This window comes from Saccopteryx bilineata, chromosome 3 (assembly GCF_036850765.1).
Source record: "Saccopteryx bilineata isolate mSacBil1 chromosome 3, mSacBil1_pri_phased_curated, whole genome shotgun sequence".
In the NCBI taxonomy this organism is placed as follows: Eukaryota; Metazoa; Chordata; class Mammalia; order Chiroptera; family Emballonuridae; genus Saccopteryx; species Saccopteryx bilineata.
In genome coordinates this window covers 68,918,677-68,938,035 of record NC_089492.1, presented here as the reverse complement: position 1 = coordinate 68,938,035, position 19,359 = coordinate 68,918,677, and the positions used below count along the sequence as shown (strand labels likewise).

At 37.0% G+C, this 19,359-nt stretch overlaps 1 protein-coding gene across 15 annotated transcripts in view; it reads left to right on the top strand.

Moving 5' to 3' along the window:
• Nucleotides 1-18,455, top strand: part of EYA1 (EYA transcriptional coactivator and phosphatase 1) — a 333,576-nt gene extending 315,121 nt beyond the window's left edge. For all 15 annotated transcript variants that reach the window (XM_066266297.1, XM_066266301.1, XM_066266303.1 and 12 more), the window contains one exon: nucleotides 17,262-18,455. In XM_066266297.1, coding sequence (XP_066122394.1) covers nucleotides 17,262-17,342 — 81 coding nt within the window. In that variant the 3' untranslated portion in view covers nucleotides 17,343-18,455. The remainder of the gene's footprint in view (nucleotides 1-17,261) is intronic.
• The last annotated feature ends 904 nt before the right edge of the window (nucleotides 18,456-19,359 follow it).

The window sequence follows — 19,359 nt, the reverse complement described above, 5'->3', positions numbered from 1 at the left end:
TTCCCTTGTTTGTAAGAGCTCAGTTAAAGAGGCACTCATTTATATAATAATTTAATTGGAGAAGTTGTAAATAGCTTGGACTCTTAAGCCAGAGAGCATGGGTCTGAGTTGTAGCTCCACCGCTTACCAGTTCTGTGACTTTGAACAAGTGATTTAACTTTTCTCTTTCCTTGTCTATAAGTGGGGAGGAGAATAGCACCTACCTCATTGGGCTATTTTAAGATTTAGACTTTGTTCAGGTATGTGAAATCCATAAAACAGAGCCTGATATATATAAAGTGTACAGTAAACGGTAGACATTTTCATTATTTGCACATGTGCCTGTCTCAGCAGTAAAGTGTGAGCTGTGGAGCAGTAGGGGTGGTATTTTACTTGGTTTGTTGTTTGAGACTATCTTCAAAATATTTTACGACTCCCTAAGTCTTGGCACAGGTGTACCCTATGTATATTTCTTAAATTGAAGAACATTAACTATTTTATGAGATTAACCAAGAGAACAATTTTCCCTTCTCTCCCCTTCCCCTCACACTGACTCACAGAAATCATCAAGGATGTAACAATTCAGTTCCTCTGGAATATTCTAGTATATACAAGAAATGGCACAGAAAGTCACCAGAATATAGATGCAGCATTAAGCATGACATGTGGCAAGCCTTCTGATCGAGTCTGAAGATGACTTAATTCACCCTCAGTGCCTCTGAATTCCCATCAAAGCATAGAAACTGACCCTAACTCTTTAAGTAATAGATTATTTCACTGAGACCCATAGATACACAATGTACTCAGGATTATATGCTCCCAAATGCTACCGTTTCTGGTGGGAACCCACACACTTCACATCCAGCTCAGCTTGATGCTAAGCAGTATTTGTCATTAAACACCGGTTCTTACATTCCAACTTCACCAATGGCCACCCACCATTGTCATTAGGTATATCTGTTAGCTCTTTGGGCTGAAATGAAAATTTTCTCCAACTAAATTTAGAATACCCAAAACACAACGCTGGAGAGTTAGAGTGTTTGGTGGGAATCCAGACTCAAGTTCTATCCCAGGAAAGCCTCTGGAATCTCCATGCCTCTCCTGGACAGGACTTCTCAGTGGCTAGAGGGAGGGACCTGGGTAGACTTGCATCTGAGCAGTGGTATAGAATGAAGAGCAGCATTTCATGCCATGTGGCCCCCGCCAAAGGGGAGAATCTGCTTTCCAGGCTGGTCTTTCTCCCTCTATATTTACCCAGAAGTTTTCAGGACAAAGTTGCTAAATGTGGCTTTTTAGCTTGTGGTAGAAGGAAGGATGCTTGTGAATGTGTTAATTTAAGATGCAAGGAACACAAGTGAAATACTTGGGCCTTTGAAAGTTACTGTGGGTGAGTCCCTTTGTAAACCTTTCTGAGCAGTCTGTTTCTCAACTTGGCGTGGGTGAGCACAACATGCCAAGTAGGGAATTCTTGGTTTGATGTTAGAAAGAAATGTAGTAATAGGACTAAGACTATTTGCTCTCTTTAAGGAACAGTTAAAATTGTTTCTACTGTTTATCTGTTTGTTATTATTTATATTTGGGACACACACTCATCTGTCCCAAAAAGAATAAGATAGCTGCCTGCAAAAAACATCCTCTTTGAATTTCTTTTACTTGAGTAGTCCAAGGTTCAATTTTCTGTTTTGGTTCCATGGGATGAGTGTATGTGATTAGTCCAATGCTATCTGTGACAGACAAACTCCTTGTTCCTGTTCCTTGAAACCTACCAGTGTAGAAACTCTGACAAAATTGTGACCAGGAGTTAAAAGATTGTTAATGTATGGATGAAAAGTATACAGATTCTTCAGAAAAGTCATATTCCTAATAATCCTGGATAAGATTCAGACATCATCAATCTATCATCCAGAGTGACAAGGTGATCATTTCTTTCTTATATTCTGTCCAGCCTTTTTAGGTTAACTAGTATTTACATTTAAATTTTGTATACAAGAGACAAAAACCTAATAATTTACAATAGATAATAATTTACCTGTAAAGTGAAGTTCTGCACAGAAATAGAGAATAGTACTTAACTTGGGAGATATTTAATTTGGGGGAAAAGATTAAAATTCATCAATATCCCATTTTAAAAATTATAAAAATTCAAGCTAAAGAAATAGAGATGGTTATCCATGCTATAGGTGGGTTAATATTCACAATGGTAACTTAACAGTAATTACTACCAATTATAAAGCCCTTAAGTTCCAGACCCTCTCTTAGGTACTTCCTATTCATCATGTCATTAAGTACTCACAGTAATTCCATGAGGGAGGAGTCCTTAAACCAAAATTTCAAATGAGGAAACTAAGGCACAGGAAGGTAAATAACTTGACCAACATCACACAGCTAGAAAGGGGTCAAACTAATATTGGAAGCCAGTTATAGTCATGAGGTGCAGCATCAAGTTGTTTTAAAATTATAAACTTTATTTACATATCTTACGTATGATTTGACTTACAAAAAGGAGTTTTCATGCTTACTTTTTAAATTATTAAAGTGTGCAATGTCTGTTTCATTACTTTTCAGAGGTAGATATAACTTGTACTCTCCCTAATTTTACATTTAGGATTAAAATTTGAAAAATCATCCTGATATATAATTTAGTTCATGAGCATTTTAGATTATTAAAATTAATAGTGAATCAGTGAAGTTCTGCAAGTCTGAGCACTAAAATGCTTTGCAAAACCAAAACATTCTGCATTTCTTCTCAATTGATTTAACCACTTATCTCTCTTAGTTTCCTATGTCCTCTTAAAAGTCTAATACAACAGTCTCTTTTTCCTCTGAAGATGTCTTTCATCTTCCTAAATAATGTTCTTTGGCTTGAGGTATGTAGTGACTTTTTTTAAGTGCAGAAATGAAAACCAGTAAGTATGCTGGCCGTCGCCTGTTTTGTTATGGACTATTGAAGTCTGGTCTGTCATCTTTGTTCTAGTTGCCAATAGAGTTCCCAGGGCCTTCTTCAGCAATTTCATCCTAATTCTATTATTTTTATTTTTTAAAAAATCTTCAAAGAGAAAATGTTAGAAATACCTTTGTTTATTTAAAAGAACAACATTATTCTATAAAGATCTCTTGCAGGCGTTTCTGCAAGCACCTCTTTGTTCCTTAAAAGACTGTGTGGACAGCCCTGGCCGGGTGCTCAGTAAGTCTCAACCTAGCACATGAGTGGTCACAGGTTCGACCCCAGTTGGGGCACGTATGAGAAGCAATCAATGAGTGCACAACCAAGTGAAACAATTAATACAACATACTTTGAGTAAAAATAATTAGGTGTATGTTTTTTATTTTTTTTAAATTATTATTATTATTATTTGTATTTTTCTGAAGTGAGAAGCAGGGAGACAGAGAGACAGACTCCCGCATGTGCCCGGCTGGGGTCCACCCGGCATGCCCTCCAGAGGGTGATGCTCTACCCATCTGGGGCTTTGCTCCGTTGTAACCGGAGCCATTCTAGCACCTGAGGCAGAGGCGATGGAGCCATCCTCAGTGCTCAGGCCAACTTGGCTCCAGTGGAGCCTTGGCTGTGGGAGGGGAAGAGAGAGAGAGAGAGGAAGGAGAGGGGGCAGGGTGGAGAAGCAGATGGGCACTCTGTGTGCCCTGACCAGGAATCAAACCCAGGACTTCCATATGCTGGGCCAGTGCTCTACCATGGAGCCAACCAGCCAGGGCCGTGTATGATTTTTTTTAAATCAAAGTTTCCTTCACAATGAAAGCAGTTTTTGTTTCTTAAGTAAACGTGACCTTGTTTTATAACTTCACAACTAAATTCACTTTTCGGAGAAATATTTTTAAATATCTGTTGTGAATAAAACCTAGGGGAACATGGTAACCATCCATTATTCTGCATAATGACAAAGGCTTTATCAAAAAATGCCTATTTTAAATGTGCACTGCCAAACTTGCTGAAATCCGAGATGAAGCTGAGAACCTAATGCTTGATCCTAAGCTTATTTAGGAGAAAAATAAGATGCTTTTGTAAAAAATATAACATTTTTAGTGCATCTTTTTGCTTTTAGTTTTATTTAAATGAGAGAGGGATTACTAACACTGAGTACATTAATTTTATTAATCTTAAACCATTCATTCATTTAGTACTTAATGAGCACATACTAGGTATATGCCAGGTCTTTTTTTTTTTTAATGCAGTGACTTACATTTTTTTATTAAAGTGAAAGTGGCATACAATATTACATGACTTCCAAATATATAACATAGTGACTTAACATTTCCTTACCTTATGACCATATTGTGATAAATCTAGTATCTATAATTGTACAAAGTTATTACTATGCTATTGACAGTATTCCCTGTGGTGTACATTACATCTATATGCTTTTATAATGAAGTTTATTACATTTCTTTTTTATTTTTTTTTACCCATCTCCTCATCCCCATCCCCATTCCCTGTGGAAACTATCAGTTTGTTCTTCATATCTATGAGTCAGTTTCCATTTTGTTTTATTTATTCATTTGTTTTGGGTTTTTAGATTTCCTATATAAGTGAAAGTATAGCAGGGGTCCCCAAAATTTTTACACAGGGGGCCAGTTCACTGTCCCTCAAACCATTGGAGGGCTGCCACATACAGTGCTCCTCTCACTGACCACCAATGAAAGAGGTGCCCCTTCTGGAAGTGCGGCAGGGGCCGGATAAATGGCCTCAGGGGGCCGCATGCGGCCCATGGTCTGTAGTTTGGGGATGCCTGGTACAGTATTTGTCCTTTGACTTATTTCACTTTATATAACATCCTCTAGGTCCATCCATGTTGATGCAAACCAAAGGATTTTGTTCTTTTTCTTTTTAATGGCTGAGTAATATTCCTTGGTGTATGTACACACATGTTCTTTGTTTCATCTACTGATGGACACAGGTTTCTTACATATTTTGGCTATTAGGAATAATGCTGCGATGAACATAGAGGAGCAAATATCTTTAGAATTAGTGTTTTTATTTTTTTTGGATAACCAGCAATGGAATTGCTGGCTTATATGGTAGTTCTTTTTTTTTTTTTTTTTACTTTTTTAGGAATCTTTATACTGTTTTGCATAGTGGCTGCATCAGTTAGCAATCCCACCAGCAATGCATAAGGGTTCCCTTTTTTCCACATCCCTGCCAACACTTGATATTTGGTTATTTGTTGTTGTTTTTTTTATAATACCAATGGTTTGCAATTCCCTGATGATTAGTGGTGTTGACAATCTTTTCATGTTTCTGTTGGCCATTTGTATGTCTTGTATGGAAAAATGTCTGTTCAGATCCTCTGCCCATTTTTTAATTTAATCGTTATTTGATGTTGTTATGTAAGTTCTTTAAATATTTTGGATTTAACTCATCAGATACCATTTGTAAATATCTTCTCCCATTCAGTGGGTTGTCATTTTATTCTGTGGATAGTTACCTTCACTGTGCTTAATTACGCCTTTTAGTATGTTTTCTTCTAGGAGTATTATGGTTTCTAGTCTAACAGTTAAGTCAATTTTGAATTAATTTTTGTATGAGGGGTAAGAAAGTTGTCCAGTTGCATTTTTTTTGCATGTAGCGGTCCAGTTTTTCCAACACTTGAGATGTTCTTTCTTTATTGTATGTTATTGGCTTTGTCTATTGTAGATTGATCATATGAGTTAGCATGGGTTTATTTCTGGGCTCTATTCTGTTCCAATGTTTATGTGTCTGTTTTTGTACCAGTATCATACTGTTTAGAGCACTATACTTTGTAGTATACGTAGTTTGAAATCAGGTAGTGTGATGCCTTCAACTTTATTCTCTTTCAAGATTGTTTTGGCTGTTCAGGGTCTTCTGTGGTTCCATATAAATTTTAGGATTATTTGAGTCCTGTGAAAAATGCCATTGGTAATTTTGATAGAGATTGCATTGAGTAGTATGGACATTTTAATGATATTAATTCTTCCAATCCATGAGCACAATATTTTCTTCTTTTTATATGTATTATCTTCAATTTCTTTCATCAGTTTCTTAAAGTTTTTACAGTACAGGTCTTTTACTTCCTCGGTTAAATTTATTCCTAGGTACTTCTTTGATGTAATTATAAATGGAATTGTTTTCTCAATTTCTCTTTCTGATAGTTTATTCTCAAGGTATAGAAATACAACAGATTTTTGTATATTAATTTTTATATCCTGTAACTTCACTGAATTTATTAGTTCTAACAGTTTCTCATGTAGTCTTTAGGGTTTTCAATATATAGTATCATGTCATCTACAAATAATTAAGTTCTACTTCCTCTTTCCAATTTGGATGTCTTTTATCTTATTTTTTTCTCTGATTGCTAGTACTCGGACTTCCAAAACTGTTGAATAAAAGTGGCAAGGGTATGCATCTTTGTCGTGTTTTTGATCTTAGAAGAAAAGCTTTTAGCTTTTCACTGTTGAGTATAATGTTAGCTGTGGACTTGTCTAATATGGCCTTTATTATGTTCCTTCCAGACCCACCTTGAGAGTTTTTATCATAAATGGTTGTTAAATTTGTCAAATCCTTTTTCTTGCATCTATTGAGATGATCATATGACTTTTATCCTTCATGTTGTTGAGGTATATCACATTGATTTGTAGATACTGACCCATTTTTGCATCTCTGGAATAAATTCCATTTGATCATGGTGTATGATTCTTTTCATGAATATTGAATTTAGTTTGCTAATGTTTTGTAGGGAATGTTAGTACTCATGTTCATCAAGGATATTGGCCTGTAATTTTTAATTTTTTTTTTGTAGTGTCTGTCTGGTTTTGGTATCAGGGTAAAACTGACTTTGTAGATTGAGTTTCCTCAATTTTTGGACTAGATTAAGAAGGTCAGCTATTATCTGTCTTTAAATGTTTGGTGGAATTTCCCTGTGAGGCTCTCTAGTCCAGGACTTTTACTTCTTGGGAATTTTTTGATTACTGATTCATTTTTGCTATTGGTGCTGGATTTGTTCAGATTTTCTATTTCTACATATTTATCTGGGTAGGTTTTGTGTTTCTAGGAATTTATCCTAGAAACATTGTTCATTCTGCTAGCATAAAATTGTTTGCAGTCTTCTCTTATGGCTTCATATTATAACTTCATTTCTGGTTCTATTTGACTCCTCTCTTTTTTCTTGATGAGTCTAGCTAATGGGCTATCAATTTTATCATTTCAAAGAACCAGACCTTAGTTTCACTGACATTTTTTACTATTAAGTCTTCATTTGTACTTCTTTTTCTAGATCCATTAGGTGTAAGATTTGAGATTTTTCTTGTTTCTTGAGGTAGAACTTTATTGCTATAAACTTCCCTCTTAAAACTGCTTATGCTGCTTCCCATACATTTAGTATGTTGTGTTTTCATATTATTTTATCTAGAGGTAATTTTTAAATTTTCTTTGAGTTCTTCATTGAGCATTATTTAGTAGCTCTACATGTTTGTATTTTTTCCAGTTTTCTTCTTGTAATTGATAGTTTCATACTGTTTTGGTCAAAAGAGATTTGATATGATTTCAATCTTCTAAATTTATAGATACTTGCAACCTAACATGATTTACTCTGGAGAATGTTCCATGTACACTTGAAAAGAATGTATATTCTGCTGTTTGGATGCTGTGTTCTGCATATATCTCTTAAGTCTTTCTTGCCTAATGAGTCATTTAAGGCCAATGCTTCCTTATTGATTTTGTCTGTTTATCCATTGATGAAACTGGGATATTGTAGTCTCTTACTATAATACTGTCAGTTGTTCCCTTTATGTCAGTATTTGTTTTATGTAATTAGGTGCTCCCGTGTTGGGTGCATAGATGTTTGTTATATCCTCTTGTTGGATTAAGCCCTTTTAATTATGTAATACTGTCATCTGTCTCTTATAGTCTTTATTTTAAATTTTAAGTATTGCTCATCCAGCTTTCTTTTTTTATTATTTTATTATTATTATTATTATTATTATTATTATTTTTGTATTTTCTGAAGCCGGAAATGGGGAGAGACAGTCAGACAGACTCCCGCATGCGCCCGACCAGGATCCACCCGGCACGCCCACCATGGGGCGATGCTCTGCCCCTCTGGGGGGTCGCTCTGTTGCGACCAGAGCCACTCTAGCACCTGGGGCAGAGGCCGAGGAGCCATCCCCAGCGCCCGGGCCATCTTTGCTCCAGTGGAGCCTCTGCTGCAGGAGGGGAAGAGAGAGACAGAGAGGAAGGAGAGGGGGAGGGGTGGAGAAGCAGATGGGCGCTTCTCGTGTGTGCCCTGGCCAGGAATTGAACCTGGGACTTCTGCACGCCAGGCCGACGCTCTACCACTGAGCAACCGGCCAGGGCCTATCATCCAGCTTTCTTTTGGTTTCTATTTGCCTGGTATATAGTTTTTCATACCTTTTATTTTCAGTCTGTGTGTGTCTTTCAACCTGAAGTGAGTCTCTGGTAGCCAGCAAATGTATTGGTCTTGTTTTTTAAATACCTTTTTATAGTTCTGTCCTTTTCTTCTGTTTTGTTCCCTTGTGATCTGTTGAGTTTCTTTAATGTTATGTTTGCATTCCTTTCTTATTTTGTATATCTATTATAGGTTTTTGGTTTGTGGTCACCATGAGATTTATATATAACAACTAAGTAATGGTCACTTAAGTTTGAACACATTCTAAAAGCACTTCATATGTTTTCCCCTCCCTCATGTCTTTTTATGTCATATTTTATATCTTTGTGTGTGTGAATATCACTTAACAGTTGTTGCTATATGTGATTTTACTACTTTTGTCTTTTAACCTTCATATTAGCTCTATAAGTGCTTGGTTCATTGACTTTAAGAAATACCAGTGAGATGGTTTTTCTTATATTTTATCCCTAGTTTTGGCCTTTTCTGCTTAAAAAAATCCCTTTCACATTTCCAGTAATGCTGGCTCAGTGGTGATTAACTCTTTTGCTTGTCTGGGAAACACTCTCTCCTTCAAATCTGTATTATAACCTTGCCATGTATTCTTTTATGTACCTTTCTCTCCTCATCACTTTGAATATATCATGCTACTCCCTCTGGCCTGCAAAGTTTCTGCTGAAAAATCAGTTCATAGTCTTATGGGTGTTCCTTTGTACACAACTAGTTGTTTTTCTCTTGCTGCTTTTAAGATTTTGCTTTAGTTTTATTTATATGAAACATAGAAATTACTGAATACAGTAAATTTAATTATTTTAAAGTCATTGTAGTAATATAGAAGTTAATGGGTACATACTACATGCCAAGTCTTGAATTGGATTTCATTTCTGCCCAGAGGTGAAGCAGATATACAAATAATAAAAGAGCAATGTTGTGCAATATGGAGTTCTTAAATTAACACATCTCCCAAAATCCCTTTATTTATAATTTCAGAAGTATTTGTACCTCCATATGCAAATTTTCTAGCGATAATATACACAAGCACAGATGTGTTCATTACTTTATACAAATGGTAACTGCACACTCTTTTCACTGGTTCTACTCCCTACCAGTAGTACATGGAACTCTGCATCTCTAACTTTTAAATGGCTGCATTGGTATTCCATTATGTGGATGTTCTATCATTTTAAAGAGTCGTCTGTAGCTAAACATTTAGGTGGTTTCCAGCATTTACTCTTACAAACAGTTCTGCAGTAAATGGTCTACATGAGGTTTGTTCATGGGCAAATGTATCTATGAGATAAACTCCTAGAATGTACAGTGTTTCTAAAGTCATGGTGCACTTTTGACCGGTCATAGGAAAGCAACAAAAGACGATAGAAATGTGAAATCTGCACCAAATAAAAGGAAAACCCTCCCAGTTTCTGTAGGATGATGTGGCAGCATGTGCGCATGCACAGATGATGACGTAACACCGTGTATACAGCGAAGCAGCCCACGGCCATGCCAGTTGAGATGTGGACAGTACAGAGGAAAGTTCAGTGTGTTCTGTGGCTCACTAAATTAGAATCCGTGACCAGAGTGCAATGTGAATATTGGCGCATTTATAACAAGGCACATAGGAATAACATTACTCGGTAGGATAAGCAGTTAAAGGAAACCGGCAGTTTGGTGGAGAAACCCCGTTCTGGTAGGCCATCAGTGACGAGTCTGTAGAGGCTTTACAGGATAGCTACCTAAGGAGCCCTAAAAAATCTGTGCATGAGCCCACGTCGAACTGCACTGAATAGGAATGAAACTGGGAGAATTTTCCTTTTATTTGGTGCAGATTTCACATTTCTATCGTCTTTTGTTGCTTTCCTGTGACTGGTCAAAAGTGCACCATGACTTTACGAACACACTGTATCTCAAATTCAAAGGTATGTACTCTTATGTTTTTGAAACATTTTACAAATACATTTTTAATAATTCAGCAAAATTCAGTTTACATGCGCATGGTCCGTGTACCCAGGTTTTTGTGTCATTGGTTTTACATCTAACCAGCAGGGACAAATGCAAATTACCAGATGGGGAGGAAAGGTGGCATGAAGAATCTGGGAAATTGTGTTTGTGGGCAAGAGGAGCAGGAAGAACATATCCTTATTTTCCCATTATTCAGGGACTATTTTTGTTCTAATGGTCCCCAAACATGTGCTATTTTGCACACACATCAGTTTCAGCTCTCATTTCTGTTAAGATTTATGGTTAGCACTGTTTTTCGTTCCATGGCTCTCGTTACTGATGGGATATATCCATTCAGGTATCCCGTGTCATCCCATCTGACTACTAGCCAATACATCCAGCGTTCCCAAACCAGTTCTCCCCCCTCAGTTCACTCTGGAGTCCTCTGCCTTCAGCCTGTCACGGGAATGCTGTCCTCACCGTGTCTTCTAGCCACTGTCATCCTGCCTAGTTTCTCTGGGAACAGCCAGCCGCACCTCCCAGCCAGATCTTGCCAGTGCTTCCAGATGAAAAAAGTCTCTATTAATCTTTCTCATGGCCGCACCGGTTCAGCCCCGTCACCTTCACACTAAATGCTCTGTGCCCTCCACCTGTCAGCTCTGTCATGACCATCTCCTTTCCCCTCTACCTCACCAGTTCTACCCCTTCTTCAAATTCAGTGTCGGCCCAGCGTACCCTTTCCTGCTAACAACTGAGCTCTCCTCTCTCTGAATTTATCTTTTGATTCTTTGTTCTATTGAGATATAACTGACATGCAACATTGCATACGTTTAAGGCATGCAGCATAATGACTTGACTTACATATATTGTGAAATGATTACCATGATAATACCTCATAGATTTTTCTTAAATAAAGCTTTTTACCCCCCCTTGTGATAAGAACTCTTAGGAATCTGCTCTCTTCACTTTCAGATATGCCATACAGCAGTGTTAACTATCGTCACTTTGTTGTACATTACAGCCCCAATACTTATATACATTATCACTGGAAATTGGTCTTTTGACTACCTTCATCTAATTCCCCTTCCCCTTACCTCTGGTAACACAAATTAGAGCTTTTTCTCTGAGTTTGGGATGGGTAGTTATTTTTAGATTCCACATATAAGTGAGATCATATAATATTTGTCCTTCTCTGAGTTATTTAGCATAATGCCCGCAAGGTCCATGTGGTCACAAATGGCAGGAATTCCTTCATTCTTATGGCTGAATAATTTCTATGGTATATGTACAACACGTCTTCTTTATCCATTCATCTGCTGATAGACTCTTAGGTTGTTTCCATATTTCGGCTATTTTAAATAATGCTGCTAAGAATATGAAGGTGCAGATATTTTTTTAACATAGTGTTTTCATTTCCTGAGGATATATACCCAGAAGTAGAATTGCTGAATTATATAACAGTTCTATTTTTAACTTTTTGAGGAACCTCCATACTGTTTTCCATACTGGCTGTACCAATTTATATTCCCACCAAGAGTGCACAGGTGTTGTTTTCTTTTTCACATCTTCACCCGGCTTTAGTTTTTGTCTTTTTGATGATAGCCATTCTAACAGGCATGAGGTGATAAGTCATTGTGGTTTTGATTTGCATTTCCCCGATGAATGTTGAGCATCTTTTCATGTACCTGTTGGCCATATGTGTGTCTTCTTCAGAAAAAATTTCTATTGAAGTCCTCTGCTCATTTTGGATTCTTTGTTGTTTTGCTATGCTATGGCATTGTATGAGTTCATTATGTATCAGATAGAGTTTACAAATACTCTTCTCATTCTATAGGTCGTCTTTTCATTTCATTAATTGTTTCCTTTGCTGTGTAGAAACTTTTTAGTTTTATTATTCCTACTTGTTTATTTTGCGAGAGAGAGAGAGAGACAGGAAGGGAGAGAGATGAGACGCATCAATTCATAGTTGTGCCACCTTGGTTGTTCATTGATTGCTTTCTCATATGTGCCTTGACTGGGGGCCAGTGACCCTTTGCTCAAGCCAGCGACCTTGGGGTTTTGAACCTGGGTCCTCAGCATCCCAGGTCAATGCTCTATCCGTTGTGCCACCGCCTGGTCCAGGCCCACTAATTTTTTATTTGTTGCTTGTGTGTTAGGTGTCATATCCAAAAATCATTGCCAAGAAGCTTTTTTCTTATGGTTTCCAGTCTTACATTTAAGTATTTCATCTATTTCAAGGTAACTTTTGTAAGTAGTGCAAGGAAAGGGTCTAGGTTCATTCTTTTATGTGTGAAATGCTAAATTCCCCAGCACCATTTAATGAAGAGACTGTTATTTCCATTGGCTCCCTTGTCAAATATTAGTTGACGGAATATGAATGAGTTTATTTCTGGGCTGTCTGTACTGTTCTGTTGTCTGTGTTTGTTTTTATGCCAGTATCATACTGTTCTGATAAGCAGGCTGATGCCTTCTGTTTTGTTCTTTCTCAAGTTTATTTTGGCCACTTGGGTCTTCTGTACTTCCATATAAATTCTAGAATTTTTTTCTACTTCTGTAAAAAAAAAAATGCCATTGGAATCTTGAAAGGGAGTGCTTTGAATTTATAGATGGATTTAGGTAGTATCAACATTTTAACAATATTCTTTTAATCCATGAACACAGGATACTTTTTCATTTATTTGTGTGGTTTTTTATTTCTTTTATCAATATCTTGTGATTTTCTGTGTAGAGATCTTTCACCTCCTTGGTTAAATTTATTCTCAGTATTTTATTGTTTTTGACCTTGTTATAAATGGGATAATTTTCTTTTTCAGATAATTTGTTAGCATGTAGAAATGCTATTGATTTTTGTATACTCTGCCTTTACTGAATTTATTGATTAGATCTAATATAATTTTGGTGGAGTCTTTAGGATTTTCTATATATAAATTCATGTCACTAAAAATAGTTTTATTCTCTTTCTTGCCTGATTGCTTTGGCTAGGTCATTTTTATTCTTAACCTCACACCACCTTGCACTGTAATGAAATAGCTTTAGCAGATATGTCTTGCCTACTGGTTCTTGTCAGTGAGGGCATATATCATGTATGTATTATACATTAAACATTTTCTGTAGCTACTATGCTTATATAGGTAATAGGCTTTTAATAATAAAGACACAGGGTTTATTAAACCTGGAAGCAACCCTGATTCATTTTACCTAAACCCTCATTTTACAGGTAAATAAACAATCTCCTAACAGATTATGTCACAATTCAAAGTCACTAACACTGGGTTTGAGCATATAATGCTCATTCTAGCACATACTTCTCCACCCCTTTTGCCACCATATCTCTTATTTCATAAAAGAAATATTTGTTCCAGACTAAACACCAGTGCAGAAAAAAAATTTACCTAGCACCTGCTTGTCCTGGGAAGCTTTTAGAGATCCATAAAATCTCCACATCTCTATGTGCCTATTTAGAAAATAGAAATAGAAAATACTATTTTGCAATGTTCATTCTAATTATAAGTTAACATGAGTTTGGGTCCCCGAGATTAGTCATCTTCTAATCAGTCACTTAATAGTACATGTACATTTTTTAGAAAAGGAGAAACAGTAATTTTTGTGAGAATGGAACTCCTGACTATAGCAGAGATTGTTGCCCTTCATGTTATGAACCATGCTGGATTGCTGTCCTGTGTTGGGAGTGTCCCCAGAGCCTGCCTGTTCTCTTTCACCTACACGTAGGTTTGCCAGTTACCACTGTAGAACCATTGACACTTTTGCTGAAATGAATGACCGCATCATTACAGCACTGTGATGAGTTGTCTGTAATGTACCACAGGCATATTTCATCAGTTGAACTTGTTTCAGGGTGTTGCGGAACATGTGGTTTTTATTAATACTCTATATAGGAAGACTAAAGCCACCAGGATTTCAGTGGCAGTAAACAAGGCGATCCAGGGATCTTTATGGGTAATCTCACCTTCCATAATGTGTTTTGAGTATGGTCTAAAACAGTTTACATTTGCTCTGGGCGGACACCACCTCCTATACCTGTAAGGATAAGACACATAGACATTGTCTCGGTCCTTTGTTTAGTATGGAATTAAATGTTCAATTTTTACATTAAACATGTACCAAAGATTTAGCTCAATTTTTTTTAGTTCCTTTTTCAATTTCTTTGCCACTCATCACATTCTACAGTACATGCATCTGAGTATACCAATAGCTTTGGAATTTGGTTGTCTGTGAGGAACAAATCTAACTTCAGATAATGGGCATGCAAAAATTCTGAGTGAACCTACTTAGGAACAAAAGCATTCCACTTCTCACAAGTACTTTTTTATGTAGCAATGAAGATAGCTGTCCTGAAATTTTCTGCATGGCTGTCTAAAGCACCTTTAGCATCCTCTGTTACATCCTGGTACATGAGAGCAATAGAATTACTCTGTAAACTCTATTACATTGTTCATGGGAAGCAGCTTTGGGGAGAGGCAGTGAATTGCTAGCAAATTAGAGAAAAATACAAAATAGATACCAAGTAGATGGTTAAATGTAAAAAACAATACTGTGTACATTTGAATAGTTGCAAATTAAAATAATGAAAGATCGTCCTTAGAAGTGATGTATTTAAAATGGGCTTGAGATTAAGTAGTAACATGAACAGAAGACTGGATGGTACAGGCAGATTCAGCTGCAGAGCACTGCCATGAAGCACTTAGCTTGCCGTCAGCGTGTGAGACAGGCAGCCTCTGGGAAGTACAGTAAAACCAGGTAATCCCTGCACTGCATATACCCAAGGTCAAGCATGAGTATGTGCATATATGAAGTAGAGAAGAATCTTTAGGAAGGTTAACTGGGTAGTAGAATTAGAAGTGATTTGTATTTATTTGTACAGTTCTACCTTTTACAAATGTTTTATGATATGCATAGATTTCTAGTCCGCTACAAGAAAAATAAGGAAAGCTTTCTGTAATTGATGAAACACTTTTCAAACCCAATCTATGTATCACTCAAATCTTTCGGTGTCCCTTACCAACAACAGCATGGAAAGAGTCAGTGTATGTCCAAAGCTATATGGTGGTGCTGAATAAAGAGGCCACCAAGAACAGTAGGGGGCATTATGCCATATAGGCTTAGGATACACACCAGATCTGATTGGAGTCTTGGGTATACTCCTTACCAGCTGTTATTTACATCTCTCCATTCCTTCTCTGAGCCTCAGTTTTTCCATCAGTAAAATAATGATGATAATACCATTATCTCTCTGAGGTTAGAGAGAGGTTTAAATGAGAGAGTCTGTGCTCAGTGCCTGACACCATACTCAATAAATCATAACTATCATCATGAATAAACTCCATACCAGAGCTTATGAGGCCCGGCCTCATTCAGCTCCTGCAGCTAATCGTGTCACTCACCATGTATTCCGCCCATACACAGCCAGTGTCCTAACAACGAACTTCTCCTTTATCCTCCACCCCAATACAAACAGCCATCATGAAACCTTTCTGGCCGGCTGTCCTTTCATACCTAACCTCAGCTATTACCTCTGCTTATGAGGTGCTTCCCAATCTCCTAGGCAAAGGGACTTGGCCCCTCCTACTGCTATTGTCACATATAGGTGAACTCTCCTGATTGTTGTACATTCCTGCTACTCACCCACAGGCTGTGACAGGGTGGACTGGGGACATCTTCTACACCATGCCTACAATTTCAAAACATCCATTCATGAATGGATGAACGCAATAGGACAGTCTGTTTTTCTGGTCTAAGGCTGTCAAGTGGATGTTCCTAAAAGTTTGAAAACAGATTTCTAGTACTTGGTCTGGACTATTCTGTTATTGACAGATAACAAAAGATACAGAGGCCAGAAAGGTCTACATTTGATATTGGACTATTGTATATGCTTTTAGCAGATTACTTGAGACAAAGATATTGTTAATGAGTAATGTAATAGTTTGCATTCCCAGAACAAAGCAGCTATGTGATGGACACCAAAATAGTGAGTAGTGTCCGCTGTTACCTATAGTTTCCATACCAGACGCTATTAGTCAGAATTTTTAAAGAACTCTGTAGACTTATAACTGTAAATTATACTCATGCCTTCATATTATTTTTGAAGTGCAAAAAAACTCAACCTTTTTTATCTTTACCATTTTGTCCCTTGAAAAAGATTTTGCTAATATTTAAGTATACTTTGAGCAGTGAAAATTTATAATTGTATGTTCATTCTAAACAGATAAAGTAACCTGTTTTGGGGTTGTTTTTCTTGTCATTAATTTAAGTATTTTATAAACATTCCTACCATTTACACTAGATTTTTAGATTGATTAAACAACTACAAAAACAAGAAACACCTTAGATGTTCATTTAAAATTTCCCCACATGGTAAAACCATTTTAAGATCAATACAAAGAATAAATAGAAAAAGTTGTTTCATACATGAGTAAAATTCAGTTTTGAAAAATATAAAATACTACCTTCTATGGAAAACCGGGCAGCCCTGGCTATATGGATAACTGGTTAGAGCACTGTTCCCATACACAAAATTTGTGTATTTGATCCCCAGATCAATATTTCTATCTTTCTCTCCCTTTCTCTAAAATCAATACATAGATTTTTTTTTAAAAAAAAAACACCTACTGGGTACATATGTCCAAAGGTATCATTTTTGACAAAGTTTCAGTCATGGCTAGCTACTGTGTTTTATTTCAAGTTTGGAACTGGCGTTCAAGTCACAGTGGAGAGCTAGCTACTCAAGATATCTCATCACCTCCTTAAAAAAAAACAGACTCCAGATCACATTTTAAAGTGAAGTCCAGTATTCTTAGGGGAGGATTAAGTTTGACTTTTTGTTTTAAGCAGATGTGCTACTGAGATCGTAGCCAGCACACAGTGCTGAGCACAGGGGATGGGCATGTGGTGGGTTTCCGAGGCGGGTTTCGGTGCCGAGCGGGACCCGTCTCACCTGTGTCTGCCCTTCCCCAGCATGCCATGCCCTTCTGGAGGATCTCCAGCCACTCGGACCTCATGGCGCTCCACCATGCCTTGGAACTGGAGTACCTGTAACTGCCACATAGCACTTTGAAACCACACAACTGCCCTGTGACCAGGAACAAATCCAGCAGGCCTGAGTCCCTGTCATCGCCGGACTAGTGACCTTACCGATGTCAACATGGTGACGCCCAGCTGCCGTCGGTCTTCAGCTCTGCCTTTGTGGTGAATGAGGACCATGTCTATTTCTTCAGAACAGCTGTTGACTCTAGTACTGTGAATCCAATGAAAATAAGCCATGAGAATGTTCTAGCACAGTATAATGTGTCTTTGCCACATTAACTACATGGTTCAAACCTGTGAAGAAAGGACCTGCAGACGCCTAAGGTTTTAGCATCTTCAATGTGACGTAACAGCTTCTCCAATACAGCAAACTTGATTGCACAACAGACTAAAACGTTTCCTGAATACCATGGGGGAGTTTTCTTGTAAAGAAGGTTTACTTTTTGGTGTCTCATACCCAGGGTAATCTGTACATCTCTACTTATTTATGAACAGACTTTAAAAAAAAAAACAAACAGCTTTATTGAGGTATAATCCAAGTACCGTTCAGTTCACTTGCACAGACTTTGTGGGCATCAAATAATTGAAGAGACAATAGTATAAGAAATAAGCGATTCAAGGCCTTGGCCTCATGACACAGCAAGTACTTTGAAGTTTAGCACATTGCAAAGTAGTTTAAAGTATGTCTAATTTAAACGTATAATATGTACATCACTGAGACAATCATGTACAGAAAGAATTTTTGGTGTAAATTTGTAATAATGGATGATTCTTTTACCTATTGTGTAGAAAATGATATTGAGAGGTAGCAATGCCTTGCTAGTGAAGTTTGAGGCCCGACGGGCACAGGCTCGTGCAGTGCCTTATTGACGTATACTGGGTATAAATATGTAGATAATGGTGGTTTGTTTTCTTAGATAATGTTGTCAAGACCAAAAGCATGGATGTCAAGTGTCAATAGGGATTTGGTTTCACAAATTATTTTTCCCCATCAGTTCATTTTTTGTGTGTGCTATTAGGAAGGCCTTGGTAAAATAATACAGCGGTGTCTTAAATCATTTGAATAAAAAGTCCTCTTAAAACCTCACTTGTTCATTTTCAACACTAATGTATTATATGTAGCTACTTGGGAAAAAATGATTATTCAAATTATTCTTCTTCCCACAGAAAGAATGTAGATGACAAATATATTTTATTAATAAAATGGTTCATGAATTGGCGACTAGCAGTTTTCAGGTGCTCAGATATAGTGTCTGTGTTTTCTTATTCAGATATAGGAAGACATTGCCACATATCTGGAAATTAGCAAATGTGTCCCGTTTCCCTGCATACTCTCCTCCATCTCCCAGGAAAGTTCATTGCTGGCAGTGGACATTGCACAGTCATCGCCAAGGACATAATGTTACTCTTCACCTATATTATATAATTTACGTGACAAGTCTCGGACATAAAAACTGTTACCTTTGTTGTACCATAAAAGAAGTTTCTCCAAAAGTGATTACTTTGGGCACTAGTTTAATCTATAAAGCCTTCTGTTATGGAGTTACATTTTAGATGAATTTTCTTTAAGTTTATATTGGAAGAAGCACCACATTTGACCCAAAGTAGCTAAAGAGCTACCCTCCCCCTTTCTGAAGTTTCACGTTGCTGCTAGAATTAGTCAGTTGAAAATTCTCCAAATTATTTAACAACTGATTTTTTTTTTCTGCTTGAAGCAAACAGAATTTGACAGTTTTTTAGCCTTTGCATTTTATGTTTTTGTACTCTGCAGATTGAAAAAACAAAGTTTATCTTGGCCTTACTGTATAAAGGTGTGTCGTGTCCACAATTGTGTACAGAATTTTTCTTCATTAATTTTGTGTTTAAATTAATAAAATTGATTTGTGAAGTACTGCAAGGTCCTTGATTGTCACTATTTTCTTCTTTATCTCTTGATTACAAGAAATAGCTGGACTTTGGTTGCATTAGAATGCTCAGAGTCCAACAGAAGGAAACTATATGAAGTGATTCTAGCAATGGCGTTATCAGT